The 17,881-nt window shown below is 40.4% G+C and overlaps 1 protein-coding gene across 4 annotated transcripts in view; it reads left to right on the top strand.

The window, feature by feature from the left end:
- Window positions 1-14,546: 14,546 nt before the first annotated feature.
- The window catches only part of epha3 (eph receptor A3), a 97,841-nt gene continuing 94,506 nt past the window's right edge, over window positions 14,547-17,881 (top strand). For all 4 annotated transcript variants that reach the window (XM_065961902.1, XM_065961901.1, XM_065961904.1 and 1 more), the window contains exon 1: window positions 14,547-14,706. In XM_065961902.1, coding sequence (XP_065817974.1) covers window positions 14,613-14,706 — 94 coding nt within the window. In that variant the 5' untranslated portion in view covers window positions 14,547-14,612. The remainder of the gene's footprint in view (window positions 14,707-17,881) is intronic.

Raw genomic sequence — 17,881 nt, 5'->3', positions numbered from 1 at the left:
TCAACCGATGCTTAAGGTAAACATTTGTACACCGAACTGAGACTAACAGTGCATGGATTGTATACAGTATGGCAGACCGCTATTGTAATCAGAGGATGTAGCTGCATCCTTGTCAAGCCGTGGACATGTTCCTTATGTCTGCCCAGCCTCTATTGTATTGAGCTGCCATTCCTCGTTAGTTTTGATTGGTTTCATCCGTTCCTCTGTGTTTAGACATCAATCATAGGCTTCCTTCACTGGATCTCTGCTGTCTGCCAGCTGGTTGTATTTTGTGTCTGCCAATGCGTGTCTGTGTCTGAGCTTGGTTGGTGAGTCTCGCAGGTGGTCCGCCGTAAATCTATAGGTGATCTGAAAGAACCAAACAGAACATAAATGGCCATGAGGTGTGAAGGTGGGAGTCTGGGCATATTTTGTGGAAAGCTATCCTACTTTTGGCTCACTGTTCTGGCTGCCTGCCTGTATGTGTTTGTGTTACTGGTTAAGCCAACATATCAGTTTGCCAATACATCAAGCTAAATTTACCTTCTATGAAAATAAAACCAGACAGAACCTGTGTACCTGTCAGCTGTAAATCATTTTCTAACAAGCTGTCCTATATCAATTTGATGTACATTAAATACATATATGAACAATATTGATAACATAAACACTACTGTCATTATCAACCATAGGAGTGATTCAAAGTGAAGAACCTGAGAATGCAAATCCATTAAAGTTTTCTTTCTTCCAAATGCCCCAATGCTCATGAAATCAGTCACAGCCCTGAAGAAGTCCCTGATCGATAAAACATCGATAATCAACCATGTTTGTGCACAGATATGCATGTGATCGTTTACTCAGACTGATTGGTGCTTTATTTTTGTGAGGTTGGTACAGGATAGCAGAGTAATCCTGTTTCCTTTGAATCCTTGAACTGACATCCCAGCTGTCAGACCGCCCTGATTGCTGTTACTTATGACACAAGAAAGAACTGCTTGGTCCAACATATGATTTATTACTTGAGCAGTGAGTAAAATGATCCATCTTGAAGACCTCTGCTACCTCTGTTCGGTTTTGATTGAGAAGCAAAAGAATGGAGGAGTGTTGGGATGCAGGCTTTGGCACAACAAAAGAGTGCAACTTTCCATGAAAGCCTATGGGGAGGATGAGGTAGGGGGTTGGCAGAGAACGGAGAAAGGGAAGGATTGTGTGTCAGAGTGAGATGTCTGACATGCGGTGGAGTTCCCTGACCTGACAGGGCCTGGAATGGCCTTGGCTCTGAAGTAAAGACAGCAGTGAGGTAGGGATGGAAAAGTAGACAGGGGAGATTGTGTGGAAAAGAGGAGTGTTTTTGCCCTTCTTTATTTAACCAGATAGGTCAAATAAGCACTTTTTAGTCAATGCAAGTCTCTGTGGATTTGCCCATGTGGTTCTGCCCCTGGCAAACACTCTACAAAAGGAAGGATGGATGGAAGAACAGGATGAGAGGAGCGATGGGAGGATGGGGGAGGTTTAAGCCTGGGTGGGTTGGCAAAGCAATCAGGATCTAAGTGGTGCTCGAGTACCCTGGCAGACAGCATGGCACCTCTAATCAAATACAATCAATCCAGCGTAGAGGGCCAAGCCAACGACACTATCAAACTGCACCAGTCTCTCACCTTCTGAATCTATTTCTCCAATTCATTCAATCTTACAGCTTTTTATCTACAACTCTCAATGACACCTCCATTTAGGGTTTACAAAGACATCAAAAAGTGATTAGAACAGTTTGCAACACAAAAACAACTTTTGGCATAGATGTTGGATGCTAGCTGGCACAACTCACTAGCTGGTTGCTAATTTAGCTACGAAAATGTCAGAACTACTTGTAATGCTATGATTTGCATGCTTGTGCATGATCAAAGACAAGTTAAGAATAAAGTGATACATTGTTACTGTGAAGTCTCCTCTTGATTTTTTGGAGTTCTGTTTTAAAGTGTTTTAAAGGGATAGTTTGGTATTTTTGAAGTGGGGTCATATGAGGTACTTATAAATAGGTATATGAGATGCTAGTCAGCGTAGCAATTAAGGACAGACCGGCTTGAGTGCCTGCATGGAGGCTATGCAGACAGGGCCTTAATTTAAAAAAAAACAAGCCAAAACACAACGATTGTGTAAATGTACAATATGTATAAAAAATCTTCTTTACTTTTCTATTAGCAAGTCACTTTGTGTTTGCACTAGTTAGGCACACCACATATGTGCTCCTCCACCTGCAACACACTGATCAGCTGTCCGAGACTGTGGGCTTCGAGAGAGACTACAAATACAACCAAACTTACAAAATGAGCAATTTTAAGAGAAATATGATGTATTCATTGTTGATACAAGTAGATAGTTTTATGGAGCGGACTACACAAAGGAAAACTGGTGCAGTTGTAGACTCAATTGGTCTGAAAGAGAGAGGTAGGAAACTTGGAAACTGGAGGGAGGGAGGGAGAGATCCCAAGTTATCTGGTAGTGTGGGTGTGTAAACTTGGAGCTCAGGTCCATGAAGCCCGAAGAGCTACAGAGAGGATACCAGCAGCTCACATAAGCCTGCGTTCACCAGCCATTGTTCCCTGAAGTAGTTAATGCTGGTGATGTACGGTTTTCATGAATTAAATTAAAAAACCAGAAGACCTTCCAGTTAGTGCAAAAATATTAATAAAACAGTCAAACACTCAGTCGAAGAATTCTCTGTCTTAGGTGGGCCGTGAGAAGAACTCAGCCCACAGACAGACATGTTACCTTATGTAATCATTTATAATGATGTGGAATATTCACCCAAAACACAGCAAACAAGGTCTGGATGTCCGCTGTAAAGTCAGCAGTTGTAATGTGACTATTGAGATTGGTTTGCTTTGGAGCAGCCTCAAATGGTGATTTGAAGAACATGCCCCAGAGATTTAAACTAAATCAGGCCACATATCTGACTTGACACTTAATTATTGTATATAGGAAGAAAAGATACATGGAGGAAATGAAAAGGACTAATGAGTGAAATGATACCATATTTCTAAATGAGAATATACGATGCACTCTATAAATAGGGGTGAATAAAATCTCAAATGCGCTCTACAGATCAACTGAAATGCATGAACTCTTCTTTATGCGTGATTACCACATTGCCATCTCTGGCCTGAGATAATCTCTTGAGAAAAGGGAAAACTAGATACGTGCATTGTTCTACATGAAAAAAAATAAGTCATTTGGCTTAATGCCAGCTTCAGCCGGTGACAGCAGGACTTTAAATAAACATACATTAATACCATACTGTCTCTTAAAGCGTCACACTTGACTGGACGACATTTGGTTTCTCTTCTGTGCAGAGTAATGCTGTCTGCTGTAACAGTAAGTCATTTGAAGGTAAGAGATGGCGTGATGCTGAGTGTGTGTGTCAGTGAAATTGTGCCACGGGGCTTGTGTCACCACGCTTTAGACTGTCTTAACAAGCATGCGTGAGTACGTTGGTTGGATTTCACACGCAACCCAGCCCCCCTCTGGCCAGATCGGTGTATTGTGTGCATAATTATACGGCATGTGTGTATTTGTTCTATTGCTTGACCTTCTTTTTCTGTTGCCCTCTTAACAATGATGCAGTGTTGTGCTTCGGGATGACAGTGGGATTCATATTTTATGTTGACTACTGCAAACACTATATTCTCTATTCATGCACATTTCTTAGTCACCTCCAATAGTGGGTTTCTTATCCATGTTCTTCTTTAGATTGAAATTATAGGACTTGAAAGCAAGTAATAATCTGGAAATAGACTTATTTAACAATCAATGAATCCTTTCTCATTACATTTTCTGATACATTTTTAAAGTCTGACATCTTCTGACATTTCAGTTGCTGTCCTTGTGTCTCCTGGTTTCTTGATTATCACCACCAGTTCTCATCACATACCTGAACCTGATTGCCAACCCAGTTCCAATACTCCTTTGTCTTTCCTCCTTGTTTGACTGGTTGTCTTTGTTCAGCCTTGAGGTCATCGATTTCCAGCTATAATTCATAGTATTGTAAACCATATTTTATGACTCTGTTCAGTTTGGTTATATTTGTTTGTTATGCTTGTTTCCTTAGCTGAATTTGTTAGCCGTTAGTTTGCCATTTGTCCCTTTTTTTCAGCATTTGATTCTTTTGTCATATTTGTCTAGTTCCATTACAGTGTATGCAATCTCTCATCCCATCACATATTATCTGCTGATGATTTAGCCTCTTGAGGCAACAGGAAACTTTTCTGGGCTTCCAGTGACAGTAAGCGGTTAAGGATATCGGGCCTAGACTTCCTTTTTGGTGTGTTGCATTTTTTACAGTCCCTCTAGCAACATTAAAAGCAAGAATTGACTTGGAAATGAGAGACAACAACAAAGAGGATTCTCAGCTCTATTTGCATGGTGTAATAGAGATCAATAAAATGGGAGTCTGGATTGCATACTTGCAGACTTCTCTCAAAAGACGGTTTTCCTACAAACGGAAACCAGAAACAAATGATGCTTTCAATTTTCTTCTGGATTCATCAAATCAAAACTAAAATGTTATCTTGCCAACCTCAGGCAAATTCTTTTCAATTCCAAGCGAAGTTTTGGCGTCTTTCAAGTGTATGACCTGAACTCTATCAAATTCAGATGTATTCAATGCTAACTGCTCACCTGAACAGGCAGCTAATCAACCATAGAACCACAGAAAGCAAAGCAAAAATATCCCCTAATTGGGCACAGTTGCTGTAATTTCTGTGTTTGTTTGTGCCTTGCAATTAGGAGCAGTTCAGCTGCCAGTTGGACTGTATGGGATGTTTTTGAGGATGAGTGCACGCTCAGTAATTTGAATCACAGTGTATTGCAATCATCCATATATTAGAATGGATCAAACAAGCTCTCCTGCCTAGTAGTTCAGATATGCAAGGATAATTCATTTTTGCATTCATCCGCATGAAGTGAAAAACTCAAAAATACCCCTCACAAACAGTCAGCTCTCACAAGTGAGGAGGGGATAGTTGTGTGATTATTCTTTTCATGGAAATGTTTGGAGCGCCATAGGAGGTTGGCGCCAGAATTATGTTTGTTGATAAAGTCCTGTGATGAGATTCAGAAACAGCTGGCTGCTCCGAGTAATTTTCTGGATTGTTGTTTCTTCTCAGCTCTCTGCACTCTCTCTCTCTCACACGTATACAGTGTGCACTCGCAGAGATACAAGACTGGAGAGAGGAGACACAAGAGTCAAGGTGAAGTTCATCTCTGAAATTCCCCCCCCCCCCCCCCCCCCCCTCGTTATTGAAACACATGCACTCACAGCTCTACAGATTCCTTCAGTGGCTTAGTCTACAGCTATCTTAGCAATTACAGCAGTTTCCCACGGGCTCCGGCAAAGGGCCTGTTAGCTAATATGCTAATGAAGACAAATGGAGGTAATCTCTCTGTTCTCAGGATGAGTCTTGGTGGCAAAGAGAGACCATGAAGAGACAGAGTGAGAGAGAAATATATCTACATTTAAGATGGACAGGATTATTTGAGCAAATATAGACTTTTTTTCCACGCCACAACCACACCTTCTCAGTCTATCTGCGGGGGGGGGGGGGGGGGACGACATGTGACACAAGGCTGAAAACATGTTAATTCCTCTCCTGAATCTGTTAAACATGTCTGAAACGAGACAGGAAAAGCGTCAGACACTCTTCACATGAAAGGCAACGCTGTGACGACTGAAGAGGTTTTTACCATTCAGTATTACAGTGTTGCCTGGCTGTGGTACAAACACACTCTCATAGCTTTCTTAGGACTTTGTGTGTGCGTGTGTCATAAACTGAAGCAACATAATGACTGGGGCCTATTACACACAGTATTTAGAGATTAGACTAACACTGTGGTTTTGTGGTCGGAGTGGTGCTGATGGTAACCATGTGTGCCAGAGGATATACATGCTTAGACTGCACTGACAAAGAGCGGGATAATGGATGGCAACATACCTGATCCATGATGAAGTGCCGTTTGGGCTTTACGGGAACAGGGTTGGATATGATGAGCAACGATAGAGTCATTGGCTCGTTTGGACCTGTGCTGTTGTTTTCATTCATTCATTCATCCTTTCTGTTTGCGTTCATGTGTCATTAAAGGAGGTTAAAAACCTGGCTCCGTTGTGTGGCAGGTTCCTGCAGGATCGTTGTTGTGGATTGCCTAAAGATGTGGACCTGCTTGAATCTAACTGTTATAGCTATTATAGGTGATACTCTGCGTTTTGCCTTAACACGCATTCATTTAACGGGCTAATATTTTTGGTGAACTGAACAAATCAATTTGGAACTCATGAAACAGAACGTGAGCAATTATAGATTTAGTTTTTTTTCAAAATGTCTTTACTTTGAATGTAAATTAAAGTTAAAAGCAGGGTTGGTAATTTTCGAGAACTAGCATGATTTTGAAAGTAGCATTCCCTCAGTGCTTCGTCTGCACCCACCCCCTCCCCTCTGTGCTCCCTCTAAAGCCACGCCCCTCACTTACATGCACAAATGCCACTGGTCCAGAAGCGGGCCTCAGCTCATGCTTTGAATGTGGGCTTGTGCATGTGGTATAGAACGAGCAGGGAGGCGTGATTGGTTCTTAAAATCGGTACCTCATGGCAGGCATTGGTCGAAGTTTTTACAGGCTTACAACTGCTACAGATGACTGGTTTTCTTTGTTCCTTTTTCAAAGCACATAAATAATTAATGTCTGTCAGGACCTAAAGACAATTTCAACCATATCTTAAAAAGTGTATCTGGAGAAAATTACCAACCCTGCGCAAGGCCTACCAAGTTGTAGGTAAGACAACCTGGTAGAGAGAGATGTAACACACCCAGCAGTTTCACTGTGTATCATAAAGATGATGTGATGTCTATTTTTATCCCACTTTGCACATTTATGTTATGTTCAGTCAATTTAAGCATCATCAGCATTCTACATTCAGTAATGTGACAACCTCTTATTATGACCTGAGGTGATTATTTTCAGCAGGGCAAATATAATCATTCACACTGTCTGTAGCACACATAGTTGTTAGATGCTGACATTAGCTGAGCGGAGGTCTTTCCTTAAGCTTGGTTTGCTTGTCTGGGAACAATACATTTTGTAACAGTTCCTATAAAGTGTTTTGATACCCTGGAAACTCTTTGTTGAAAGCACATTTTTTTGATACATAAACAGAACTAAACATGTTAAAAGTATTTTGTTCAGTTTGATTGCACTCTGTTTGATTATGGGAAAAGTTCATCTCTACTTTCTTCTTTGAAGCACATTACATATCAAGAAAGGCATTTCTTGACACTACTTCAGAGTTAGGAGTAGTTCAAATGCCTGGGTTCTGAAGGTTCTGTCTCATGATGTTTAACTGCTGAATAGTTACATTGTGAGATTTATTTATCTCTGTTCTCAGTGGGCTTTGAATCTGCATTTTATGCATCGTAGCGGAGTTAAGAGTGCAGCCACAAACAAAACAACATTCCAGCCAGACTCCCAGTAAGGATTTAACCAGGATACTGAGATGTTTCAACACAAGGTTATTTCTAATGTAGCCAGGCTTACATTTGTAGTTGTGCACCACACCCAAAGCCTTGGTTTTCACCATGCCTGCCAACTGTTCATAGCTCCACAGGCGAGAGACTGCGAGCAGATGACAGGAAAAGTCCAAATCCACAAAAGGAGGGTTTACAAAGCTAGACAAAGACATTACTATTGAGGAGTTTGTACTACATCCTGTTCTGTTTTTTTAAGTGTAGGTAATGATGCTTACTCTCAAAGCAAAACTTGTTTCACTTCAACCTTAAGTGGTGCACATTAATCCTCACATTTCTTAATATCTACATTACATGCATGTGTCAAAGCACTTTACGTTTTCCTGCACAAATAAATGAACCATATATCCTAATGAAAAGGCTATGTGTAGGCTGAGATTGTAATTTAATGAGTAGGTGTTGAAATAATCACATTAATGTATTATAATTAGTATGTAAGCAAGGCTGTTCAGTGTCACTCAGTGCTCCGGCTGCCTTTTTTTTCCCAGTGTGTCGCTCAGGTAACCCTAACAACAGCCATGATTAATGAAAAAGGAACACCTCATTTAGTAGATCTGGCAGGAAGACGGCAACAAGTGTGTGTGTGTGTGTGCATGCCTGTGTGCGTACATGTGTGTGTGTGTTTCCACACTTTTCAGTGTCTTACAGGTTGTTTGTCCGTCTCTCTCAATACACCAGGAGTAAACACAAAAGCCTGTCATAGCACACACTGTTTGTTGGTTTATGACATATTAGAGAATATTTGTTCATGCATATCTGTGTATATGTGTGAGTTGTATGCACATGTTATGGAAACATCAAAAGTATATACAATACATTGATGTGTTTATCTGCACACACACATTTGTCTTCTCAGTGAATAGGTGCAGCAACAGTCTAGACAAGACAGATGCACCCAATGAGAAGGAGAGATTTGTGAAGCCATAGGCCAATTAGATGCTATTATGGAAGCTGTGTGATACTGACATAGTCTCTCTCTCTCTCTCACACACACACACACTTGACTTCAGGGTCTGTACTCCATCATCTGTATAATTAAGGTGCTTTTCTCCTGAATATTTTAGTTAAGTCACTGCAACAGTGCAGCAACAGACCTGTCTTCCCAATGCTGCTTGACGAGTGAGGCCACTAGAAAGCAGCAGACTTACACAGACACAAACACACACAAACACACACTTAACACACACACACATTAATACAGTAGCATGTATCCTCTTAAATGACTCTGACACGCAGAATGTCCTATAGTTTCCGGTTTATGACCAAGTCTTATAGGGTTTATATATATATTTCCAGATAACATTGTGTAGTGCCGAATAAAGCAAAACACACCATATGCTTTGAATTACATAAATGTGGTCACAATGTGTGTCCATTTTGAATCTTTGTGAACATATTTCAAGAGTTGATTTTAAGGATAAAATCCCAAAAAACTTCATTTGTGTCAGCTACATTGCAGATAAGGTCCTATTTGGCACACAGAGTCCTAAAACCTGAAAGTGTGTGTTTGCGTGCATGTGTGTGTGAACGTAATCCTATAGCAGATGGAGGAGGAATAGTATCCAAGACAATACTGGCAGGGTGAGCAGCAGAGGGAGTCAGATGGGGGTGAAGACACTGTCCTTCAAAGATTGATGAGAGCCGCCTCTGTGACCGGCGTCTTCCTGTATTAGGACTGAACTCATTCCCAGAAAACACAACACTTCCATTCATTTGAGCTAATTATCCCAAGCTGTACTTGGCCATGAGTGTACAGTTGCAACACTATAAAAATGAATTTATTATTTCAGTGAAATAAGTGATCAAGTATGCTGCTTCTAACCAATCTTTTCCCTCCGTCGATTTTTCATATTTGACAAAGGGGCAAAATACAGATTCACAAAGAAACAAGTGAATGGGTCATTACACAAATTGTCTACATTTTTTTTACTTAAGGCAGACCCGTACTTTGTGTGTGCTGTGTGTGTTCTCTGTGTGTGTGAGAGAGAGAGAGAGAGAGAGAGAGAGAGAGAGTTTTAGCCCGCCTGTTTGCATTTTTGCCTCTCCTCGTGACAAAACCTCAATGCCATCAAGGAGACCAAATGTTGTTTCCTTGCTCTCTAATTACCAGCTTTTATGGTTTAGCCGTGTTTAGTTATCGTGCAGTAAATAAAACATCATGTCACACTGTTTGTTTCAGGGCATTTCTCAGTTAGAAGCATAACTGCCTAAATGTGTTCCCAGGTAGGAACACTGTGAAAACCTTTTACATTTAGGTAAAAGTCTCGTCTAAGTCTTTAACATATACCGTCATCGAAAGTGTGCAGTGACAAAACTAGTTCATGAAGGCTTTGCTTCTCTGGTCAGTCTTTCCCAGAAAAAAATCCCTCAAGAATGTGGGAAGTTACGTGTCTTACATTTTACTGCTTAATCAGTTTCGACTGGTTGGTCGGTTAGCCTGAGCAACAACATCCACCCTGAACAGACAAAGAAATACGCACAATCAACAGAAATTCCAGCCTTCACCAGGAAATGAAGTGTCCTCAACACTGCTGACTGGCTATGTGATCTCTAAAAATGTCACCAAATGTTGCGACGCAGAAACACACAGACACTATCAATGCATAAGAACTTCAACCATGCAAAGTTGGAAGAGCACGAGGTCTAATATTTTCAGGCGGATGTCCTGACAGGAGAAAAAAAGTGGACGCATTTTAGAAGATATTTCTTGTTTTATTTCACAATCCTGCATGTGTCATTGACAAGAGAAAAAGTTGGATAACATAAAAGAAAAAATGTTAGCTTGATGAATGTTGAATCACATTCACTTTGATATTTTATATCTGTTTCTGTCCTCCCTCTTCTGGTGGAATTTCTCGCTCTCTCTTCTTTTCTTTCTTCCCTTTTTTCTTTCTTTCTCAGAATTCCTCAATATATGTTCCTGCTGACCTGTAAATGCTGCAAATTGCTACATAACATACACACTGTTGAAAAAAAACACACTTTACTTTTCTTCACCATGAGTTAAAGTTATTTATACTGACAAAACAATCAAATGTATGGACAGTTGTGTTTTTGGTGATTTATGTTTAGGCTTTTTTGTAGAGATAGTAGAGTGGACAGAGTTGAAATAGAGAGAGAGACAGAGGGGGGGGGGGATGACATGCAGGATAGGGGCCACAGGTCGGTTTCGAACCCCTGCCACCTGATTGAGGACAATAGCCTACTTACATGGACAACGAGCACTAACCACTAGGCTACTGGCGCCCTACAGTGGTTTTTTTTTTAAAAAGAGTCAAGAGCTTGCTGCTGCATCAGAAAGAAATTTGTGTTCTTCCATGTTGTTGCTTTGTTTAGACGGTAACAAAACCGACTGCCTCCACCGGGGCCATAGATTTGAACAATGTTCCCATTACTGGAGAGAGAAAAAACAACAACCCCATTTATAAACAAACATCATGATAACAGTAATAACTGAAGGGCTTAGTGATGGCTGCATCAATTGTTTGTAGCTGGTTTTATGAGAAGACAGCCCATATTATGTAAAAAAGAAAAAAAAAAGACTGGCTTCACTCTTTATCCTACGATGAGGAATCTTTCATTGATTCCGAAGGAAACACAAACAATCACATAAGCAAATCCATAATTCTGCTCTCATCACGCTTTATGCTCTCCCTCCTGTCAGCCATTTCCCACAGTCTGATGGGACGCTAGTGTGGTGAGAGATTGTTTCAAAGATGGAAGGATGCCCAGCTCTGTCTCTGTGCCTGCTGTTATACACTCCATTCAGTCCTATCAGCTTCATCTTGAAGAGGGTGAGAAGAGAATTTGGGTAAGCGGAACATGTAGACACAATTAAATTCTTCCATTAATGTCACTTTTGGATGTTGATATTAAAATGTTTGTAAATGCAGTTTATCTGTCTTATGCTGAATCACAAACTTTTTACTGTACAAAAAAACAATTGCAACTGTGTGAAACATGCAGAAATGGAAGTCTACAGCAGAAGAAAAGGACTTGGAAAAGTGTGCAGAGTGGTGGTGTTGGCACTGGTGAGACTGCGTCCCTGGTATGATGTCTGGTGTAGGGGGGATAGTGTTACATGCCAGCAGCCTGCTGGCTTCTCCTCGCCCCGTACGCTCTGAGTTTAGAGGAATGTGCCGCCTGAGAACCACGGGGAGGACGAGGGTACTGACAGCAGGCAGTAAACACAGTCAGCCTATTTGTTTGTTTGTTTGTTTGTTTGTATGTCACAGTGCAGGAAGGCCCGGCCCGTCAAAGCTTCAAAGCTGCTCCTAAACGTCATCTGTTCTGTGAGTTTGAAAAGGCTAAACAGTTCAGCCGTGTCAGGACACATCATGAGTTACAATTGCAGCTCTAAATCAATATTTCCCTCCTTCTCATTCTGGATTGTTCCACTGGAAAAAGTTTGAGAGCAGACAAGCTCTCATTGAGAGGAGGGGGGAAGTTGGAGTGGATTGACGGGAGGGACCCATCACATTTTTCCAATTCACCACAATCAGAAACAGATTTAAAGCAATTAGTCTGAAATAACTTGTAGTTTTATGACCGAAAAACACAGTGACAGCATCTTTTGGACGACTTTAATAATTACTACTGACTATGTTCTAAGTCGGCAAACAGTTACTCAAATTAAAAAAATGCAACCATAGTCATCAAGACACTTTTTTATTACGTTGTTGCAAATATAAAAAAAATTAAATGCACTGTTATTAAACTAATTGAATTATTACATTTACTTCATTTTCTTCTGTTTTGTGAACTTTGCTGTGTCCTTATTGGAGTAAAAAATGCATGTCAATATTTTTAAGAATATTTTTGAATTAAGCAGATAATTCCTGAAAGATTGCTTTCTTCAAAAAAATACAGATTTGTAGAACTCATATTAACTAGTATGTAGAACAGTAAAAAAAATGAATGCAGCTGTTTCCTCACCAACTTCTGCATCGAACTCCATCCTCATCCCTGTAAACTATGTACTGAGCCCGGAACGAGCAGCCGTTGAATTGATGGTTAGCCGTGGGACCTCTCATATTAATCTCTCTCAGTGTGTAATAAGTGAATTAGTGGGATGTAGAAGATGATGTATGACGGAGGCTGGCACATCTAAAACCTGCTGTAAATCCACATGCCACAGCCACTTAATAATGTGGCCAGAGACCTGCTGGCATCATTCTTCCCCGTTTCCATTGACGACCTGCAACTAATGAATCTCTCAGAGTTAGACGCTGCGAGGAGTTTGCTGTTAAGTCATTTGTTGTAAGACATCTGCGTTAAATGCTTTGCAAAAAAAAAGAAGTTGTAGAGGATTTGTGAACTCAACACCAGCTATATACTGAGCAATACGAATAATAAAATCTGAAACAGATTCCCTCCTGAACATGCAGCAGTGTGTGGATGCCTCATGTGTGCAGCGATTTTTTTTTCGAATGCAGTACGTAATCTGCATATCTTGGGCACTTTTTCACAAAATTAGGAATGTTTTCTTCCATGTCGTAATAGTTTGTATAATCATTCTCTTAAAAAGAAGAAGTTCATTAAGTTCATTCAGAGGGAACATAACATTAGCATGAGTTCAGCTGCTGCTGAAAGATTTCACTTCTACTTCTTTTTTTCAGTTTGAAGAAAACCTTTGAAATATGATCAGTAAATTAGTTTTTCATCAAATAACACAATATTTAATGCATGAAGAACTTCTTTCATATTGTTTGATATAGGAGTGAGACCTCCTGTTGTATCCATTAAGTACATTGAGGAGGGTATTGAGTTTTTTTTAATTTTATTTTGAAACCATTTCTATAAATGACAGTGAAGCATTGGTTTGTGTGAGCCGAGTCCTCAAACTTTCCCCATTCGTCAGATGCCTTCTCAACCTCCGGCTCAACCCCCCACCGCAACAGCTGGTGTCTCAGCGAGGGCCCTGACGTTACTCTGCCACCCAGGGTTTCACTGCCGATCATGCATGGTGGTGTCAGGGGCCTCTAATGGCCCTCACACAGAAATGCACAGTAGATGCAAACACAAGCATATGATGTCTCCCTGATAACAATGATGAGTTAAACCTTAGTCAGTCAGTGAACAGTGTCACATGAACAGTACAAACAGACATTTATGATGCTCTTTTTTCAGTATAGGTCAGTTTAATGTCATTTATGTGAGTAAAGCATACACACTAGAGTTATGTGAAAGACAATTGTTTTGAATGAGTGCAGGAAAGAAATCCATTAAATGGGTTCTGTTGGTTCTAAAGGTTAAGAACACACTCATCCTGCACAGTCTTTACATTTGAAAATGAAACATTAACGTAAAGAACGTGGACAATAAGAGTAAAAAATAAACCAAGATGTTCCTTGTTTGACTCAAAATCGCTGTTTTTGCTGTTTTATTACAAACCATCAGGTTCTTATCAAGTGACCCACAGTCATGTCAAAATGATTCCTTATTTGGGTTCCTTTTTTGTGATTCTTAATATTTGAGCACATTTTATCAGCCCTCTTGTTGAAGAAAAAGATGACATGAAAATCATAGAGCGAGCTGCTTTAACTATAACTTGGCCAAAGACGCTGTTCTGTTACATTTATTGGATTCAAAAGAACATGTTTCCTCTTCAGAAATAAAACCAACTTTAATATAGTCTCCTTGATTGGAGAATAAAGCCGAGGAATACAGCAAGTGAAGAATTGTGTGTGTGATGTGATTCAGTTATTGCAGTAATGGGTCACAGAAACATGAGCTGTTGCCATTATTTTCTCACAAATACAGTTTATCTAATATTTCTTTTATAGTCTCGGCTCTACATTTGAGTGAACGGATTCACAGATTTGATTTGACTGTATCTGTTTGCCACACAAATCAAGAAGACGTCCGTGTTCAAGTGTCTGGAGTGACCTGTGGTGAACTTGCACGCTGTGTTTTGCTGTCTGTCAGACTCTGTAGGACCCAGCGGAAAAATGCTCCAGCCGGAGGGGAGCCGGAGCGAGAGAGAGGAGAGAAAGCTGAGAGAAGAGGAGACGCTCTCAGATCAGTCAGTGGCTTCATGGAGTTATGTACCTCTGATCCGCCGCCATGGATTGCAATCCGCGATCACTTCTTTTCATTTTACCTCTTTTATTGTCCTGCGTTATTCCTGCGTTTCCCGTCATCTACCCCCCGAATGAAGGTAAGGCAACTCTCTGTCTGCTAAACATGTGTGTTTATGTGTTGTGCGCGCGTGTTGGACACATCGCGGACTCGCAACTGTCTAAATAAGAGCGATAACAATAACAAGGCGATTTAAAGAGTGGACATGAGACAGAGGAGCATGTGGAGCCGGGATACTACCACTTACAGACTGTAATTCCAGAATAAACTTCAAAAGATCCAAACAAAGCAGACATGGCAGTCTCATTTCGGATCGTCTTGCGCACGGGGGTAAATAGTTGTTTGAATTGGGTTAAAATGCGAGACAGCTTCCAAAGCGCTCATTGTGGAGTTATTACGGGATAATGTGATGTAAAGAAACTCCGCAGTCTGTGTTTCCATCACAGGTTCACGTTGTTCTGTTTTATCTAAGGATCCAGTCGGGGTAGACGCCCCACTGAAGCTGGCAGACACACCGATTTAAAGGCAATAAATAGAAGATGAGCTCCAACGCACATAGTGCGCAAAAAACGCGGATGTGTGTTTTTTTTATGGTTCTGACCTGAATAGATCCAAAGCAGTGGACTTTTAGGCTGCTGCGTGGATAGACTGTCCATTAAACGAAGCCATAACGACTCTGTTGAGGATAATATTTAAATCCGACCTTCATTAATCGAGCAAAAATGACGAATGTGCAGACGGCTTGATCTACCTCTCCCCAGTGCCAATGCCCTTTATTTCTTTGGTTAAAACGAACATGGGGCAGTATTTGGAACCCCCGCAGATCAGGACAGAGCGGTCTACTTTCTGCAGAGTCGCGTCTCCGAACACGTGGAGCTGCAAGTGAAACAGTCTCCTTCCTTAACACAACTTACACATTTTTGCTCAAATGTCTTAAATGATCAAAACCAGTGCCACTGCTCTAGAGCTTCTTTTGGCACGGCTGAAGTGTTTTGCAGCAGGGTCAGGGTAAAAAGGAGAGGCACGCGCGTCCCGAGTTGTGTAAAGGTTATGCACGCAGAAGGGGACAATACTTTTGGGAGTAGATTTGGGTCACACTGTATAAAGGGACAGTGACAACGATTTCAGTTATTTCCTGTAAAATAGATAGATAAATAAATACAAAACGAACAAATGAATTAAAAAAATGCATATTCACTCTGACCCTTCCCTTATACCGAAGTAATAAACAGTTTGAGTGAGGGAGTGATTCAAAACCACAATACAAATCAAATATTCTGACTGAGCCTTTGGTGGTTGTTATTTACACTTCAGTCATTAAATGTCCGGAGTCACACAGGTGGAAAATGTAAGACGCAGAAACGTGTTCCTGACCTTTCTGCAGCACACGTAGCCTACAGAAGTGTCAGGAAGTAAGGATCGTGTGTGCTGATGTTGTATGGTGAGTTTGAAAAGTTTGGGTCTTCATGCGAAGTCAAACAAAGTTTCTAAGAACACTCACATAGTCCTTACAAAGATACAATTATTATTATTATTATTATTTTTACAATGATGGGGTCACCCCAAAACTGAAATGACCAATAACCAAACTAGACTAAAAGTTAGGCTACATTTTGTTTAACTTCATGGTCACTACGTCAACATTAGATCTTTTAGTAGTTGAAACCGTAAACTTGCATTTAAATGAAATCATGTGTTGTCCCCAGGCTTCTCACCCTGTAGAAAAGTTTATTTGTGCGTTGTCTTTCTGCGCGCCTCGTCTCGTCAGGCAAACAACGCAGCACCCTGCTTTGGTGTTAATTCAGAGCATGGGGATCCAAACTTTTTATTTGTGATTTTTTTTTATAGCCTACATGAATGCATCAGTGGACTGATTGGAAATTTGGGAAAGTTGCAACAACAAAAAAATCACAAAGATGTTAGTTAGGATCTATAAAGGCTACTACAAATGTGTCCTGTGAATCTGCATTAGTCGTAAGAAACTTTGATTTCCTTATTGCTAACTTTAATAAAGATCTTTTATAGCCTATATTAATTAAAATAAACAACAGCAACCTCTGCAGAATTTCAATAAAAAAAAATATTAGTATTCAGATATAATATGGTAATCTGAAGTGTGGTGTGTGTGGGTGTGTGTGTGTGTGTGGGTGTGTTAAAGAGTGTTTGCGTGTGTGTAGGTGTGTGTGTGTGTGTGTGTGTGTGTGTGTGTGTGAGAGAGAGAGAGAGAGAGAGAGAGATGAAGAGAGAGAGAGAGAGAACACCTGACCGATTTTTTTTTTTTTTTTTTTTTAGGAAAGCATCATTTTGGAAATAAGGAACACCTCCGTGAGTTAAATTCACCAGAGAGTGTCAGTATCGAGCCGCTCCGTCTGTATATTACAGAGAAATCTATACAGACATTTTTTTTTTACCTTTACCAAGATAAAAAAAGAACACTTTGATAGGCTACAGAAAACTTTTTTTTTTTTCTGTAGCATATACGTCGTCCTGCTTTACAGATATTCCTCCACAGAAACAGGAGCCACCGTGTTGGTTTTTTTAAGCATCATGTGCGTAAAACAACAAAGCAGATCAACATGAGCTCACTCACGATGAGAAGCAGAGCCCCTTTTCTTCAACAGTAAAATCAATGTAACTGTGTCTATCGCAAAGCTCCACATTTGGGACTGATTACCGTAGTGATTCGTAAATAAACACACCAGGATAGCCTAGCTTTTTTTTTTTTTTTCTTTTTTTTTTACAACTGTGTATTTAATTAATCACTAACCTGTCTTCCCCCGTGTCTTTTTAACCAATTCCGGCTATTTTCACATGAGGGAAGGATAAAGTTATTCTGACTTTTATGTCCATGCTCACAAACTGCTGATCTAATCCAACGAGCGCGCAGCACATTGTAAGAGAATAAAGGGTGGACACTTCAAAATCCTTGGTCATAAACGCAGCAGGTGTAAATTCTTCGATAGCCTGCTTTAAGGTTTTATCAGTAAATTAGGACGTAATTAAAAACCGCTGTAAGCAAACAGAATTGATGTGTAGCCTTTACCGCTTGAATGAGGCTACAGAATAAATTCACAAACTCCGCTTGGGACGAGATGAAGGGGGAAAAAAATACGCCATTATATTTATCATTCCCATTTCAGTGAAACAGAAACGTAGTTAGGCTGTAGGCTATTTCAAGTAGGCTAGTAGGTAATAATTCTTCAATCTTCTGACACAGCTGACACAGTGCCCTTTTCTTTCGTATATGCCTCTAA

Source organism: Labrus bergylta, chromosome 13 (assembly GCF_963930695.1).
Source record: "Labrus bergylta chromosome 13, fLabBer1.1, whole genome shotgun sequence".
In the NCBI taxonomy this organism is placed as follows: Eukaryota; Metazoa; Chordata; class Actinopteri; order Labriformes; family Labridae; genus Labrus; species Labrus bergylta.
Note: the sequence above shows the minus strand (reverse complement) of the source record. Positions and strands in the feature narration are given on the sequence as shown.